Below are 16,531 nucleotides of genomic sequence, written 5' to 3'. Positions count from 1 at the left end.
GGAAAAATACAATATTTGACTTCATGTTAAGTGCAGAAAGGCTGGGGCCTTTTCAGAATATTCAAAATTAACCAACATTGAATCCAAGATTCAGTGTCAGGGGAACCATTCAATGCACTCTCCAAAACCAAAGAATAATAATTTAAACTTTCTTGCCTTCAAAAGGATAACTTCATGTATTAGCCTTAATTATCTTCTGTGAGACGTGTTCAGAATGTTAATAACAACTGTTAGGCTGCCAGCAAAATCTGAGATAGCCATGCGGCCAATTTAATTTTTAATCAGTTGCCTATTGAATTCCTAATTATTCACAATGCAACAAAGCAATGTATAAGATAGGCCTCCTGGAAGCAGAGGATGGTGATCAATTTTACTCTTTTTTTATGTTCAGTGAAAGCAAGGGACATCCCACTCTCTGAGGATAGACCCTGACTTGGGGCCCTGGGCTGTCATTAACTGGCTGAAGGGTGAGACTTGGAGCAAATGCAAAGCTTTCAATGTGCTTCCTAGAACTACAATCTTTTTAAGTGAAATATTTATATGTAAAATGTATATAAGAGCATCTTTGGTTAAAGCCCTCTAGCAGTCCACACTCCTGCCTGGGGTGTCCGGTGATGGAGAGAGGTTACCGGCCCTCCCAGGGCTCTGTAAGGCACAATGCTATACCACTATGTAGCTTAGATATTCTCCATTTCCCATCCTATTGTTTTTATGAGTCAGCAGGTTTTCAATCCCACACACGGGAGGCATTTAAAAGCTCTCTATATACAGATAGGTTGCTTTTCCAAAAGATTTTTCACTCCAAGTATCCAGTAGATCCCTGAAATTCAAGTAAGCTATTATATAGATAAGAATCTACTAATCATTCACAAACGTAAGTTCTCCCTCTATTTTGCTAATGTATACCCTGCTCTGCCTCCCAACAGATACATCGCCTTACAATAGCTCCTCAAGGGGTACTTGGTCATCTCCTGAGGAACCCTCTCAGCTCTGAGATAAACTTATTTTCTTTTTTGGCCCAGCTTTTCTATTTTATTAGTACATGTTTGAAATACACAGTGATTACATTTCTTATGTGGATTGGTACACGTAAATAACACATTTTAGTTTTTCTTCATACCTTGTCCATCCCCTCCCTCCCCTTTCCATCTCTTGATCCCCTTCCCATTTGAGACAGATCATCACCCTACTTCCTATTATCTATCTGTTATTTTGTTCTTTACATTTTGGGTTACCTACACAGGAGAAACCATGCTATTTTTTTAACATGAAAAGAATGATAGTATGGTTGAGTAAAAACCAAATGTTAAGCATACAAAAGTCAGTTACATTACAGTAATTTAAATATTCTATTACAAAATTCTCTTGCTTTCATTCAGTGTCTTGGTGCAACCCTGGATTCCATGTGTGAAATAAATGGTATTTGATGACTGTGGTAGTCACAATTTTGTATTTCTCGGCTGGCTTGTGGTGTGGTGCACAAAGGTAAGCCAACCCCACCACCAAGGCACCAATACGATTGGGGACATGGTTAAAAAAACAACAGAAGTCATGCAGAACAGCCAGAAGGCTAGACCAGCACGTGGGAGGGACTCAAAATTCAGGACACATTTCCCGAAAGAAGTAAAATCTGCTGAAATCTAAAAAAAGTATTAAGAAAAAAGTTCCCAGCTTTAGACTCTAACCATCTGACATAGTATATAATAGCTAGGGTGAAGGTAGGAGTGGGGGACGTTATAGAATATAAGATTTAACTCTGAAATCATCCCTATCAGGCACTACCTCTGCCATTATCCTGCCTCTTAAATGTCCTGCTTCTTCCCCACTGCTAGGATTTCTGACAATACTACCTTCTCCCATCTACTCACACCTGGTGCATCTCTCTTTTACCATCATGTAATTCATGCCGAAGTCCTATAGCTATTTCCTCCTAAGTATCTCTGGAGTCAATCTCTTCTTCTGTCCATTCTACTGCTCTCCCTCTCAGGTCAGATCAATTTCTGCTTGGGTGAACTTTGTTTATATTCTGAGAACACTATTATCTTGTCCTCATATCCCAAGGGATAGTCCTACGTATTTCATGGAGCTTAATTTATCAGCATTCTTCCAGATTTCCCTGGATTCCCAAGTTAAGATGTCTAGTCATACGCTTATTCCATTTGTAATCCATTTCTCCCTTGTTATCTTGTATCTTGTACTATGTTATACTATAACAGGTTAACTGCCCATTTCTCTAACTTGACTGTAAACTTTAAAGGCAGAGAACACATGGAATTAGCAGTGCCTGTGAGCCAGTAGAGCATATGGAAGGTAATTAACACACACACACACACACACACACACACACACACACACACACACACACACTGAATAAAGTGAAGGAAACAATGAGCCTGTTTTCTTGCTCCTTGCTATCTCTAATAATTGGTGGGTTCATTTTGTTTCATTTCATTCTTATGCAGTTATTTTTATGGGCTTTCAGCCACCCCTGACAAAGTCTTTCAGTGGCTGTTTTTTGCCTTCGGGATTTCATTCAATTTAGATATGACATATGAGGTTCATGAGGATCTAGTTTCTGTCTACTTTTCCAGCCTATCTCCAATCTTTTCTTTAAGTGAAATCTATCCTCTGATCACACAAGACTGACTGGGTTTCTTTAAGGTCACAATAACCTTCCAGCCCTCAGTTGCTCTGCATTTTGACATCAGCCTTCCTCCTGTAACACTGGCTGTCATCTCATGTCTGACTCAAAAGTCCATCTCCACTTGGACACCCAATCTATTAAGCTTTCCTCCTACTACCAGTAATGGAATTTGGGTATTGATTTCCTGAATGTTCTACTGATATTCCTCATTTAACAACCTACCCATTTAATGGCTGTTGGACTTACGACCCGCCATGTGGATTTACGACTTGTACAGTTCTGTATGTTGTTTACACGGACTAACGTCTTTTTTTGTATAGTATTTATACAGTACTGTAATTTATGCTGACTGCATGGTATAGTACTATACTTTTATGTTCTGTAATACATTACTATCTTGCATGTAAGTTATGCAACTAAAAGCAAAGTCATCGAGCTAGAACTTCCTTTGACCATGTCATTGTTCTGAATATTGTAATATACATACTATATACAATTCCTCACTGAGGGATCAATTCATTTAATGATCCAGTTGCAGCAATGTAACTCTGTTGTTAAATGAGGAATGTCTGCAGTACTATATACATAACTCTTTATCATGCTTGAATTTTTGCTTTCTTCTAAGATCATAATGTCATGAACAGCAAGAACCTTATTCAGCTTTATAATCATCTTATCTGACCCAATACCTGACACAAAAGGATACTCAATAAATATCTTTAGAATTAATAATTTTCCTTTAAAAGAATACTATTTTTATATACAGGCAATGAAAATCAGAAAAGGCAAAAGGAATAAAGAGGCACTGAGGGTTTTTTCTTTTAGCTAAATTATTACAACATGCTCATATGATTCTCAAGAGGATCTCATAAGGACATTTCCTGCTAAGATATGAGCTTAAACCAGCAAAGAATGGGTAAAAACAGTTTTCACCTTTATCTCTCTTTTTTGCATCTGGTTTCAATTGCACTTTAAGAATATTATTTTCAATAAATAAGCCTTCAAATCATATACGTTCATAAAATATTTATCTCAGTCTAACAGAATCTAGCAGATTCTCAGTTCAGCAATTACTACAGCTTTGCTGCACTCTAAGTCATTTGCTTTATGGGGCACAAATGATTTTCATTTTCTTAATTATTTTGAGATAGATGAGTAAAGAAAAATACTGATACTATAGTCTCTGAGTAAGGATGATATTTTATATCTGACAGTTCCAGAGAAATTGAAATTTTTTTCAAAACTTTGTTATTCTCTTAGAAAATTTCAGCTACCTAGACAAGCAATACAACAAAGACTGCCTATGCTTCACATACAACCAAACTAGACGTCTCTCTCAGAGAATACAGATCTCAATTTCTCTTGGCGTTATCCAGAGATCTGCAAATGTAATCTTGCTGTATACTGCTTAATCCTCACAGGTGTTTGGCAATATAATCCAAAGTCCTCTGTGTGTTCAATGACACAGGTGAAAAGGTAGCAGGAATTCTGCTTACTGGTGTGCTTAAATATTAGAAGAGATTTAGTCACAGGTCTGCCCATTTAAATGTTTCTTGATACGTGTTCAAATTCTTTTCATACACACACAAACACAGCCACCAATTACAAAGTCTATAATTCTTCTTCTGCAGGCTTGGTTTGAAACTCTAATTGGAGTTACTCAGCATTTGCAAAGTAGTTTTTGATTTTTGCAGAGGAAAAGTTATTGCATGCTGAAATGTTTCACTGCTGTTATCTGTAGTGTGCCTGAGCTCATCAGCTCCCAGTGGTTGGAGAGCGATGAGGAACCACCCTGTCATACGAAGTGGAGGTCAGGTCGGACCACTTGTGAGGGACCAAAAGCTAGGCTTCAGAAATGTGTGCAAGAGAGGAGCATGTAGGATCTAAATTGTCAGTGGGATATTTACAAAGGATAAACAGTAACTTTAGAATTTGAGCTCTGTGGGGGTGAGGCTAAGGTCATAGCTAAGTGTGTGCACATATGTGTGTTGGGGTGGGTGTTACAGGGGTGTTTGTGTGGGGGCTGGTGGATATATTTGAAGAGACAGTAAAGCCTCTTCAGTAACAGGTGGAGGTGGTAGTGGTTAGTAACAAGTTTATAAAAGTTTTTCACAAGAAAGTATTTTGTAATATTCTCTTCTAGAAGTAGAAACAAAATGACTGATGGGGAAATAAGAAGTGGAATGAACAATATGGTCCCGTCAAGTCAGATCACTGAATTTTTTTCAGAAGGCTTTTGATGTCTGCATATAGCAGAGTCTGACAGCTGAATATGGGATGAGGTGACAGGACAAAGATTTTCTATACTTCTTGATCAGCCCTGCTCATGTGAAACTTAAGATTCCTCTGGTATTCATATCCAGGGCAACCTCCCATGTATCCTCCTTTCAATTCTAACATCCCTGGAGGAGTTGGCCCATCAAGCACTCTAATCTGATCAGCTAGAGAATACTGGGTCACATGGCTTAATTGGATAGTCATCTCCCTAATGGGTTTGTAAACTACCCGAGGGTACGGATGGCATCTTATACCTCTGTTTTGTTATCCAGACTGGGAACCAGCTTTCGACTAATGAATAAATGATTGATTACTAAAGACACAAAATAATTATATGGTGCTTACTGTGAACCAGAAATCACATTACATGAATTTTAAATTTAATTCTTACACTAAGCAAATAAGGTAGTGGAACTATCATCTCCCTTTTATAGAGGACACTAAGGCACAGAGAAGTTAAGTAACTTGCTCAAAATCACACTGCTTGTGAGGAAAAAAGTAAGATTCAAATCCAAGCAGTTGGGCTCTAGCATTCCTATACTTAACGACTCTGCAATCTTGCTTTCTATAGATACGTGTGATTCCTGGCTTCCTGGTGGCTCCTGTGTGATTTTCAGGGGAGATGCTAGAGAAATGCTGGACTGTCTTAGAGAGAAACCTACTATAGGAACATCAAAGTTACAGGTTCTTTTTATTCTTTATCATGACTGCCCAGAGAAAAAAATGACAACACCCTCACAAAAAATAAACGATTCCATTTAGGAAACCATTTTGATCTCCCACGATGTTTTTTCCTTGAGTCAGCCCTGGTAGAGTCAGCCGTGTCGTTGGTTCTCCACAGCCTCAACTCCTATAAAACAAAGGATTTGTTCTAGGACCAAGGCACAGTTCCTGCTATACTCCAAATAGATCCAACCAAACCTTCTTGTTGTACAATGCATTTTGCACCATTTAGGGGTAGTTCCCAAATCTCCTTTAGCAGGATTTGAGCCACAGTCCCTTCATTCTGCCCTTCTAGTGATTTTATCCCCGTATCGTTCCTATGAGAAGAGCACAGGCTCTTAGGAAGAAGAGCTGCGGTATCACCAAATGGTCATCAGCACAGCTGCAAAGGAAAAAGGCTCCCAGAAAGTAGGAAAAAAGAGAAGTGGATGGATACGAGCAACCTGAGAGGACAGAGCCATCTGGAATCAGACAGCAGCCAGAGGCACCAGAGGAAAGGCTGACCCTGGAAAAGGAAGGCAGATACAAGCCAAGTCAGTGGAGGAACGGTCAACAGTGGAACAAGAAATGGGAGCAGGAAGAGGGAGTGGCCAGCAAGATGACAAGCTCAAGCTGCCAAGGGAAAAACAGAGGCAGAAAAGATGCTAGATGGAAGAACTGTTCCTAGAAAGCATGTTATGCCATAGATCTGACCCTTCTGACCATTTCATCTGCCCCAAGAATTTCATTTCTAAGAGTGCTCCCAGTCTTATCTGGGAGGATCAGGAATAAGATGCAAAGCAACAGGATGGGTAGCTTCAAGTGCCTGTTTATGAAAGGTGAAGCCAACTAATCTATTCAGTTTAGCTCAACGAAAAAATTATAGTGGCTGCAAGACACAGTTCCAGCATTCTTTTTTTTTTTTTTTTTCTTTTTTTTCCAGTACCAGGGATCAAACTCACAACCACGTGCTTGCAAGGCAGGCGCTTATGCTGCTGAGCTAAATTCCCAGGCCCTAATTCTAGCATTCTTAATCTACAGTTCAATGCACTAAATTATTCCTCAGTGGTCACTGATAATAGAACTGCTACCTTTCACTAGGATTCGGGATTACAAGAAGAAAGTAATATCCTCTACCTGTGAGTTGCTTGCAGACCATGGGAAAGGCAGACATTTAAAAACAGTGTGATGAGAAGTACAATGATAAATGTACCAGCACGGGACATGGAGGACAGGAGCTTCCAGCCATTTCCTATATATATGCTCCTAATTTAGTTCAACTGGTTCATCTCATCTGGAAAGTCCTTTCCTTATCTTAAGCCCCAAGTCACAGCTCTTGAAATCTTGAACTTTCTTTAAATCGAGGTCAAATACAATTTTCTCAATAAAGTAGTTCTCATTCTAAAAGCTGACATGAAAGTTTCCATTTTGTGTGCTGATTTGTTCTGTCAAAAAAAAAAAACAGAACTATGGATGGCGGGGGCACACATAGACATGGACACACAAACACACACACACACCCCATCAACTGCTTTAGGACTGTTTCCTGATTTATCTTTTGGTTCCCATAGACTTGAACATGCAGGTTTCTTAAGATGCACTTAGGGCCTGATGAGGTGAAAATCCACTTATATTAACTAGTCTACAGTCGCTTGTATGATGTTAAATGGATACTGCTTCATTTTGGGCAATTGTGAACCCTTGTTTATATGGACTAAAAATAATGACTCTTAGACCTAACAGGATCCCATCACCTTTTTCATCTTTTACATTGGGACAAAGAACAGGCAAAAAAAAACGAAACTCTTAAATTAATCAAATGATTGTTAATCCAAAATCTTAATTACAAATAAAGAAAAACAAATGTAATATCTGAGAAATTCCGATATTTGTTCTGTATCACAGAACTAAGCATGGATTTCAAGACCGTTAAGTTCAAGGTTCTTCTAAACATGCCAAATGGTTTATTTTTAATAGAAGAGAAACAACATGACTCAAAATGAAAGAAAAAGGAGCAATACTAAAATATACAGAGGAAAAGAATCCATTGGAAAGCATTATGCATTATGTAGAAAATATACTTTCAATAACAGCAGCAAAAATATATGTAGAGTTTAAAGCTTTAATTTTAAAAATTTAGCTTTTCAAATCCCCAAATCCTTTACCCTTCAGACATCAAATGATTGAGTACAGTCTGCAATAAGAGTTATTCCGAGGATCTTCTTTTAGATATGTCACTGGTTGGGGATACTGGTGATAAACAGGTGTTCTTAACACTTGCAGAAGTAAACTAATACATCAAGTGTCTGTTGAGTGGTGCAGTCACACATGTTCTGTCCCATCACAACTTAGGCAAACATAGCAGGTGTGCTCCAATCTGACATAGTTTAGCTCCATCCCAGTTCTGTTATTATCACCAGAGCCCCTGCCTCTTTCTCGACCTTTCCTATGTCACTGCTGCCTTCCCCACCTCCTGACAAATATGACCTAGTCTTACAGACACGCACACAGAATAGGTTCAAGGACTAAATTTGAATTTAAAACTTACGGGGTGCCAATTCTAAATGAGAATATACAGATCAATTGATCTGTCTCAGATGTATAATACGAATATATCTAGCTTAATCTAATCTTCACAGTGATACATAATTACTCAGAAAAGACCATTTTATTCTAAATATTCTTTTATTCCCTGCAGAATATGGTTTGTGTAATCTAGTTTTCAGCTCCAAATTGCCTTCTCTGCTCTGCAATTCCCAAGAACCCTCAAGGGCACAGGGCCCGTGTACAGGTTGTGCAGCTACCTAAGGGTTTAGATATTAGCTCTTCCACTTAATATTGATGTGATCTTAGAAAACTACTTAAACGTTCTGGGCAATAATTTCCTTATTTCTAAAACAACAATATTAATCCCTACTTCATGGAGATAGGAGAATGTGAGGTAATGCCAACGGGTGCTGCATGGTAGGACTCACTAAAGAACAACTATTATGATGCAGGTGGCATTAATGGGGAAAAGGAAGAGAAGGCGGCATTCTAGCATGCTTTTCTTATTTCCAAATTTCTCAGAAAGTCTTTTCAGAACTTGACTCCTAGCCTTTATCTAGAGGAGTATAACGCAGAGAAAAGAGAACTAGAAGGGGGAGCCTATGCATGAACTGTCAGCATTTAATGTGTGATTTTCCTGCCTTGAGCTTACAGTATATATACGCTTTTGTTCCTTTCACTCCTGGGAAAAAGATATTTCACAGTAGTGAAACATTTTTTGAGAAGTCATGATCATTTTTTCCCCTTTTTGCATATGAGAGCAGACTTCACAAAAAGGGAGTGTCCTGGATCTCAACAGCAGCCAATCAGAGAATTTCCAGTTACACCAAAGGTCACTGAGTATTCTAGAATTGCCTAGATCACAGAACAAATGTCCAGCCTCTTCCTGGAGTCATGGAGTTAGAATGCAGAGCCAAGCCACCAGATGAGTTGTTGCTACGATTTGAGATGTCCGAAGTATAACAACAGAGGAAGCTCCTGCCTATCCCAGACATCCCCTGAATGATAGGGCCATTTATTGCCTGCCTAAGATGCCATTCTGCTTGCAAACACATACTACCTGCCATGTCACTCAACAAAGTAACTCTATTGAAAGCCTGAAGGAAAATGACTAATGGCCTATGCATCATTGCAGTGATGACTCCATAGGCATCAATTAAACATTGAAAAGACATACTCTGAACAATGCACAACCAGATGACATTTCCCAAGGAGCTACAGTCAATGTGTAGTAAATAAAAAATGATCATAACTATAAAGAAATTTAGCAGCCCTCTTCTCGCTCAATTGCAACAGGGGCTCATGAGGACAATGAGCCTAGAAGACCTCCAAAAGAAAAGGTGAGTATGTGAATACTGCATTTGAAGTCAGCACATCTATTCCTCATGCATAGAAAGCAAAGCTTGGGGATCGCATGAAGTCATCTTTTCAGGACATCTTTTTCTGCCAAAAAGGCAAACTGGTCCAGGGAATGCTCTAAGAGTTTGCTTGGTAGCTTAGAGGTGAACTTCAATTATTATGTTTCTGCACACAAGAAAGGACTGGCAGAAGTCCATCCTTTGCTCCTTGAGTGCTTTCCAAGTACTAGCATGTAGGACTTTGCTCAGCACATCAGGCCAACCTCAGTGCAGTCAAAACATCCTTCCCTAGAAACCATGGTTTAACAACGTTTCCAGTGAAAGGCAAAGTTCACATTTAGCAAATTTAATGAGAGTAATGTCAAGGAGAAAACCCCCAACAGAGAGACAATGACTGAAGAAGCCTGCAGTTCTAGACCAGTAAGGTAGACACCTGTCTATATATGGACAAAGCTTCAAACACCACCACCTCATCACACCTAATGATTGCCTGTGATGTGAGCTTGCATTCTCTATTTCTGGCATTTCTAACAACAAACTATGTGCATGCTTAGCCCTGATTCTGAACCTACTCTAATCCCTATTTTTTGTTTCTTTCTTAGACGATGTCAGGTAAATGAGGAAGTATTTTTCTATTTTTTGATCCAGATCTAAAATTGTTAATGACTTTTTATTCATTACCCTTGAGTTCTCCTTTTTATCTTTAAGTGATTCAAGTAAAGGCAACCTTCACATATGATCACCCCAACGTAAACAGGGTTAACAGTTTCATAAGGCTACAAAGTATAAACAAAGCAAAAGCAACAAATAGCAGTGCTGTGCTCATGAGTCCCTTTTGCTAGGGATGCTGTGTACTTAAATCTCTTTACACCAGCTGCTTTGGTGTTAAGTTTTTGGTTTGGAGTTAAGAAGGGTCACTGACAACTGTTTTCTCAGCACAATAGAAGAGCAACCTGACCCACTAACAACACTAAAATGGCAGAATTACAACACAGTGTGAACAAGTAGAGATAGAGAAATACCTGGGATTGCCAGATTGGAAAGGGGCACGTTGTGGAGGTGAGGGGGGAGCGAGGCCATCCAGTCGGCATTGCAGACTTCCAATGCTGTCTTTGTCCCGCTGGGGTTGGGGGAGCAGATGGTCCCCATTCTGAGTTTCCTCCTTGCCTTCCTAAGTGCTAGCATCCCTCTCGTCCACAAATGGGCCAGGCTGTGACTTGTGTCACTCACTCAGTGACCATCACTGCTCCAGCTCTCTAGACATTTCAGGGCCACCTCTGTCACTAAGATCTTTCCGAAACGACCGTCTGGCCAGAAGACGGTCGGAGGTGGTGGGTGCCAGCCTCTCGGCCCAGCCTCTGCTCTACTACTTCCTTAATCGGCTCAGTCCCGGCCCGTTAAACTTCTTATTCTCCCCGGAGCTGAGGGAGGCACGCGAGCCCTGGAGAGAAATCTCACAGGAACCGAGCGTCCGAGGGGCAGCCACGCCCGGGGCTACTCACACGACAGGTGCCGGCGCCGCAGAGGACCCGCCCGGGTCCACACACGTGCGCGCCACCGCGCACCAGCTCTAGGGGATTTACGCGTCTGAGTACCGCACGCGGCAGGCACACAAGCCCGCTGCCCTCCACTCGCTCCCGGCCCCTCGGCACAGCCGCCCCAGATGGGTGGCTCCCTCAAGATCAGAAGAGTAGCCGGCGGCACCCCAGCTCCTGGCAGCCCCGCCCCCGCCCGCACTGCCGGGCAGATTTGCTAGGCTCCGCGGCCCGTGATTGGCCGCTGGCGGAGCGCGCTCCGATTGGCCGGCGCCGTGGGGGCTGCCCCTCTGTCCCGCTCCCACGCCTCCCCTGCTCCCGGGCTCCGCCCCCCGCTACTCCCGCCTTTCGGGGTCTGGCTGCCGATCGCGGGCTGGGGGCCTTCGGGGCTCGTCCGGCCCCTCTTCTGCGGGGCCTTCCTGCGTGCGGGTGTTTCATTCAGCTCCTAGACGTTCAACTGTTCAACGCGGCTACAAAGGTTTCTTAGCGTCCTCTTTGCCTTATACAGGCGCGCGCGCGCTCGACACACACACACACACACACACACACACACACACACGGCGTGTAATAAGCAGAAAATATTACACTTTCTCTTAACTACAGACTCAGCTGAAATAAGAAAGGCAGAGAGGCCCACAGAGGTGCCGTATCTCACACTGGGCTGCCTATATCAAGTGCGTTTGTGTTTTAAGCATTACGTAATTAAGATTTACCTACACCCTACTTGGCAGTAGTTCTGTGTGGGAGCAGCACTGCGCAGAGGAGGAAGTGATGATAATTTACATTGGAGGGAAGTGATGATAATTTACATTGGAGGGAAGTGATGATAATTTGGTATTGCTCTGATAGGGGGGATTCTGATGCAAGTTCCTTGTCCATTTGCTCTTCGCGGCACCACACAAGACCGAGAGGGCTGCTGTGATGCCTCCCTTTAACAGATGATGTAGTCCTGGAGCTGTCTGTAAATCCCATTTAGGGACCAGACCCTGTAACTGGAAGGCTTATGGGCACTCGTTTTCCTGCCTTCTGCAGTGTTTGGTGCTGCTTCAGACGATACTTGCCCATTATAAAGATGTACAGTATAGTGTATCCACTAATGTGACGACTTTGCTCAGCAAAAGTCACAGGAACATCTGTCAAACAGGTAAATTAAGAAAAGCACCGTAGCCTTGAGAGTCCTGTCCCTGAGGGCTCCAAAGCCTAGGCCAAAGCTCAGTGACTCAGAGGGCCTTTTGGGAAAAGAAAGCAATGGCCTGCTCTCAGGCAAAGAGAAGGATTGATACCTTCTGCAACCCAGCCGCCACCATTTACCCAGCAGATACCCTCACTTCGCCTCCTGACCCCAAGCTGCCTTTCTGTATGCATAACTTCTGCTGCACACTAAATTTGAAATTTTTGAAATTTCACCAGATTTCCTTTTCCAGGTTATGCTTACTGGTGACTGAACCCAGGGCCTTTGCAGTGAATGACATTCCCAACTCTTTTTATTTATTTTAGTCATGTCGTACTAAGTCACCAAATTGCCCAAGTTGGACTTGAGTTTGCCATCCTCCTGCCTCATCGTCCCAGACTTCTGGGAATACAGGTGTGCGCCACCATACTCAGCTCTTCAGGTTATTCTGAACTTTCACGTAAATATACTTTGCTGTGTAATAATGTTAAATAGTTTTTCTCCGTTTTTAGTCTCCATGGAGAACCATGTTTGACAGCTAATTAAAGTATAATATGTGTGTGTATGTTTTTTAAAGTTTAAAGGGCAGTGCAAAAAAATTTTTTTTTCAAATACACCACAAGATATTGGGAATTTGTCACCCTGTTGTTTGAATCAGCAGTCTCTTTCCCCTGGAAAAACCATTCTGTGAAAAAATATCCTCAGATTTATATTTGAAGTATCATCTCTTTAGGATTCATTTGAACATGTATTTTATATTCCCAAACACAAAATTTTATGGAAGCAAACGGCCTTAAGCAAATAAAATAAGTTCTGTAAGATCAACTATAAAAGGTTAATTTCAGTTCTCTTTCATCTTTGAATGACAGGTGTATATATATTGAAAGAAAAAAAAGTCAGCTAGATGTGGAGGCATCTCCCTGTAATCACACACTCTGAGAGGCTGAGGCAAGAGGATTTCACATTCAAACTCAGGCAGGGCAACTTGGTGATTTGGTGAGACCATGTCTCAAAATAAAAAAATAGAAAAGATTTGGGGATATAGCTCAGATCAAAGACACTGATTACTGAGTGGGGGCTTTTAGGTACTTAAATGAGAAAAAGTAACAGAAGTGGAACCACTTTCGAATAAGTTGTTTTGAATTTCTCTGAAACTGGTAAACTATTTGATTAGCCCAGGAAAATGGTTCAAAAGGAGGACACCACTCTGTAAATTCCTGAGTTAGTCCTGTACAGAATCTTGCAAATGGAAATAGTATTTAATATAATATTTGGCATACAGTACTCAGTAAATATTTTTTGAAAGAAAGGATATGCTTGGCAGAACCTACAATGATGGGTCTAGATGTTGCCTTATACAGTGATTCTTTAAAAAGTAAAAACAAATGATAATTTGACTAAATGACTTGACACGGGCATAATATTCTGCTCTTTTTTGAAGCTTCCAGTTTAAGTTATTGGGTCAGACACTGCAAGGGTGAGCTTATGTTTTGCTTTTTATATTCTTGGTTTTTTTGGTTTATAGTACTAGAGATTGAATCCAGGGCCTTTATACTGAAGTATATGCTGAGTCTTTTTTAAAATTTTTTATTTTGGGACACTATCTCACTGAGTCACTAAGTTGTCCATGCTGAACTTTTGACCCTCCTGCTTCAACCTTTCAGAGTGCTGAATTCATGTTTAATTCATAGATGTATGCTTAGAGTTATTCTCTTCTTCAAGGTTTCACAACATTTTTATATCATTTTTATAGTTAAAAATAAATTTATCTTAGAAATCCAGGATAACAATCTCTAAATATAAGAAAATAATGTCTCTCTCATAGTATCAGTGGAATTTGATTACTATATCACCAATGTTTAGAAAAAATAATTTTTTGTTTTTTTGGTCCCAGGGATTGAACTCATGACCTTGCACTTGTCAGATAGGTACTTGTGCTGCTGAGCTGAACTCCCAGCCTGAAAAAATAAATTTTAAATAAAAACGAGACCTATGGTCTGCGCTTGGACTTGGACTGACTATGGTTTGTGACTGCACACCCGCTCAGAACCAGGGTGAGGACCTGCTGAGCACTGAGTGGGAGGAGCTGGCACCGTACAGCCCTGCTTGGCTTCTCCAGCCACAGTCTGGTCCAGGAAGAGACCCAAATGCAGCAGCAGCTTACAGCTGGCCGCTCCTTGCAGGTTCCGTTAGCTCTGGAAACCACTGGACTGATGTGAGGTGACTGGGGCTATTTCTCACTGTAGGGCCTAACAGTGTATCCTCCAAAAATACTGGATTGGCTCATAGATTTCTGCTCTGTCTTCCCCAAACTCAGAAGACTGTTCCCATGACAAGGATGGGCAGTGTCTCTGGCCTGCCCAGATAGGTGTTGACCAGCATTGTCAACTGGTCCTGTTGATACTTTCCCAGCAGCTGAGTGACATTTTTTTTTTTTTTTGTCTTTTTACTGTGCAGTTCAGATTGGACTTAAACTCACTTTGTAGTCCAGGCTGACCTTGAACTTGCAGTGATCCTCTTGCCTCAGCCGCCTGAGTGCTGGGATTATGAACATGCATCACCATGCCCAGCTAGCCGAGCAACTTCTGCAAAAGTTGGCATCAGAATTGCTTTTGTAGTGTACTTTGGGGAGCAGATTAACTTACTTTTGTATGCGACAGTAGTAAAATCTTATGACTTCTGAATCACTTTGATATTAATTCCAAATTATTTTATGATCTTTCTGAAGGAAATAGTGCATAAAGTTCAAGTGCTCTAAGATTCCAAAGGCTATTAATGAACAAATAGCACTAACTTTGAGAATCTGTATTATACCAGTTTAGAAATCTGAGAACAAGGGCCTGGGGGAATGGGCTCAGGAGTGAAACGCCTCTTTTGCTAGGTATGAGAAGCACACAGTAGTGGATGGGGCCAGTGATCTGACCACCAAACTTTGTTCTAAGGCTGGGAGGTTTGTTTCTGAGGATTTGGTGACTGAGTATCCAAGCAAATATCAGCTGTGAAATAACTTGGACTTTGTCTTAGTCCCACACAGCTTCCATGCACAGCAGATGGTGCCCTGAACCAGCTGTCCACAGTTCACACTGCCCACGGCCATGCTGTCAGCAGGTGCCACACCTGGGGCACAGCCATGGAGTGTGTCCAGCCAAGTGGCTGGAAGGTGGTCTCCATGGAGGCCGCCTTTGGCAGGAGGGTGGTGAGGGCCTGGCTGTCCCTTCTCTACCTGTGATACTCTGTGGGGTCCCCTGGTGTCTAGCACACTCAGGCAGGCATTTCCAATGTTTGCAAAGTATCAACCTTGACATCTGAACAACAACAAAAAGAATTGAAGTAGTTGGGCTTGGGGAATGGCAGAGTCCAGACACTAAAAAATAATAATCCGGGGAGGAAAAAAATGAGTGAAGTGGATCCCTGGATGCCAGAAAGGATCCGACAAGAAAATTAAAACCTACAGAGAAAAGAGACAGGACACAATACAGAAAAGGGAAGGTACAATCTGCACTTTGTCCCTAGCTCCCAGATGGCTTGTTATTCACAAGTAAAGGAGACCTGATCTACAGAGACGAAGTGAAAGTGGAGGACTCCTGAGGGCTTCAGGGGCAAACAAGGGGGTGGAAGGAACCTGCCGATGCTGTCAGCTGCAGCTCCAGCCCAACAGCCGGCAGAGTCCCTGGGAAAGTGCTTTGCTGGATGTCAGTTATACCAGGGAAGGGATAACGGTTTGAACGTAAACTCAGAGCAGCCAGGGGACAGCTTCAATTTAGGACCTCCAGTGTTACATGCCTACAGTGACTAGGTAAAGGACAGCCACAGGAGACAGAAAGCTGTCATCTGGGCACAAAAGACTCCCAGAAGGCTTTACACTAAAGGACACAGGCGCCACTCCCACAGCCAGAGTTCAGACTCAGCCGTAATTGCTCCAGATTTGAAAGTCTCAGAATTGGTGCCCTCACTCTAATCTTTTTGGCTGCGACTCTGAGTCTGGCTGCCTCCTTTACCTGCCAGTGTGGATATGGCCTCAAAATTCCTGGCCCCCAAAATCCTGGAAGAAAACCACATATTTTAGATTACAGAGAAATTTATTTTGTTTGTTGTATGTGTATGTCTCAGCATGTGTGTTGGTTTTAGGGATTTTTTTCCTTGTTCTCTCTTGTCCTCCTTCACCAGTTTTCTCTAGGTTGGAGCATTTTCTTTTGCTATTTTTCATGCTGCTTATCTCCTTTATCTTTTACTTTTTCCTCTTATCCTTTACTTTTCCTTTAATTTTTCCTCTCATATTTTTACTCTGTGTAATTTA

General features: G+C 41.6%; 1 protein-coding gene across 1 annotated transcript in view; it reads right to left on the bottom strand.

The window, feature by feature from the left end:
• Plcxd2 (phosphatidylinositol specific phospholipase C X domain containing 2) overlaps positions 1-10,729 on the bottom strand; it is a 46,142-nt gene extending 35,413 nt beyond the window's left edge. Inside the window, exon 1 of the mRNA XM_003469197.5 lies at positions 10,551-10,729. Coding sequence (XP_003469245.1) covers positions 10,551-10,713 — 163 coding nt within the window. The 5' untranslated portion in view covers positions 10,714-10,729. The remainder of the gene's footprint in view (positions 1-10,550) is intronic.
• Between the last annotated feature and the right edge of the window lie 5,802 nt (positions 10,730-16,531).

This window comes from Cavia porcellus, unplaced genomic scaffold, assembly GCF_034190915.1.
Source record: "Cavia porcellus strain 051 isolate PalLab524CR breed Dunkin Hartley unplaced genomic scaffold, mCavPor4.1 scaffold_15, whole genome shotgun sequence".
Classification (NCBI taxonomy): Eukaryota; Metazoa; Chordata; class Mammalia; order Rodentia; family Caviidae; genus Cavia; species Cavia porcellus.
This window is presented reverse-complemented; position numbering and strand designations above follow the sequence as displayed.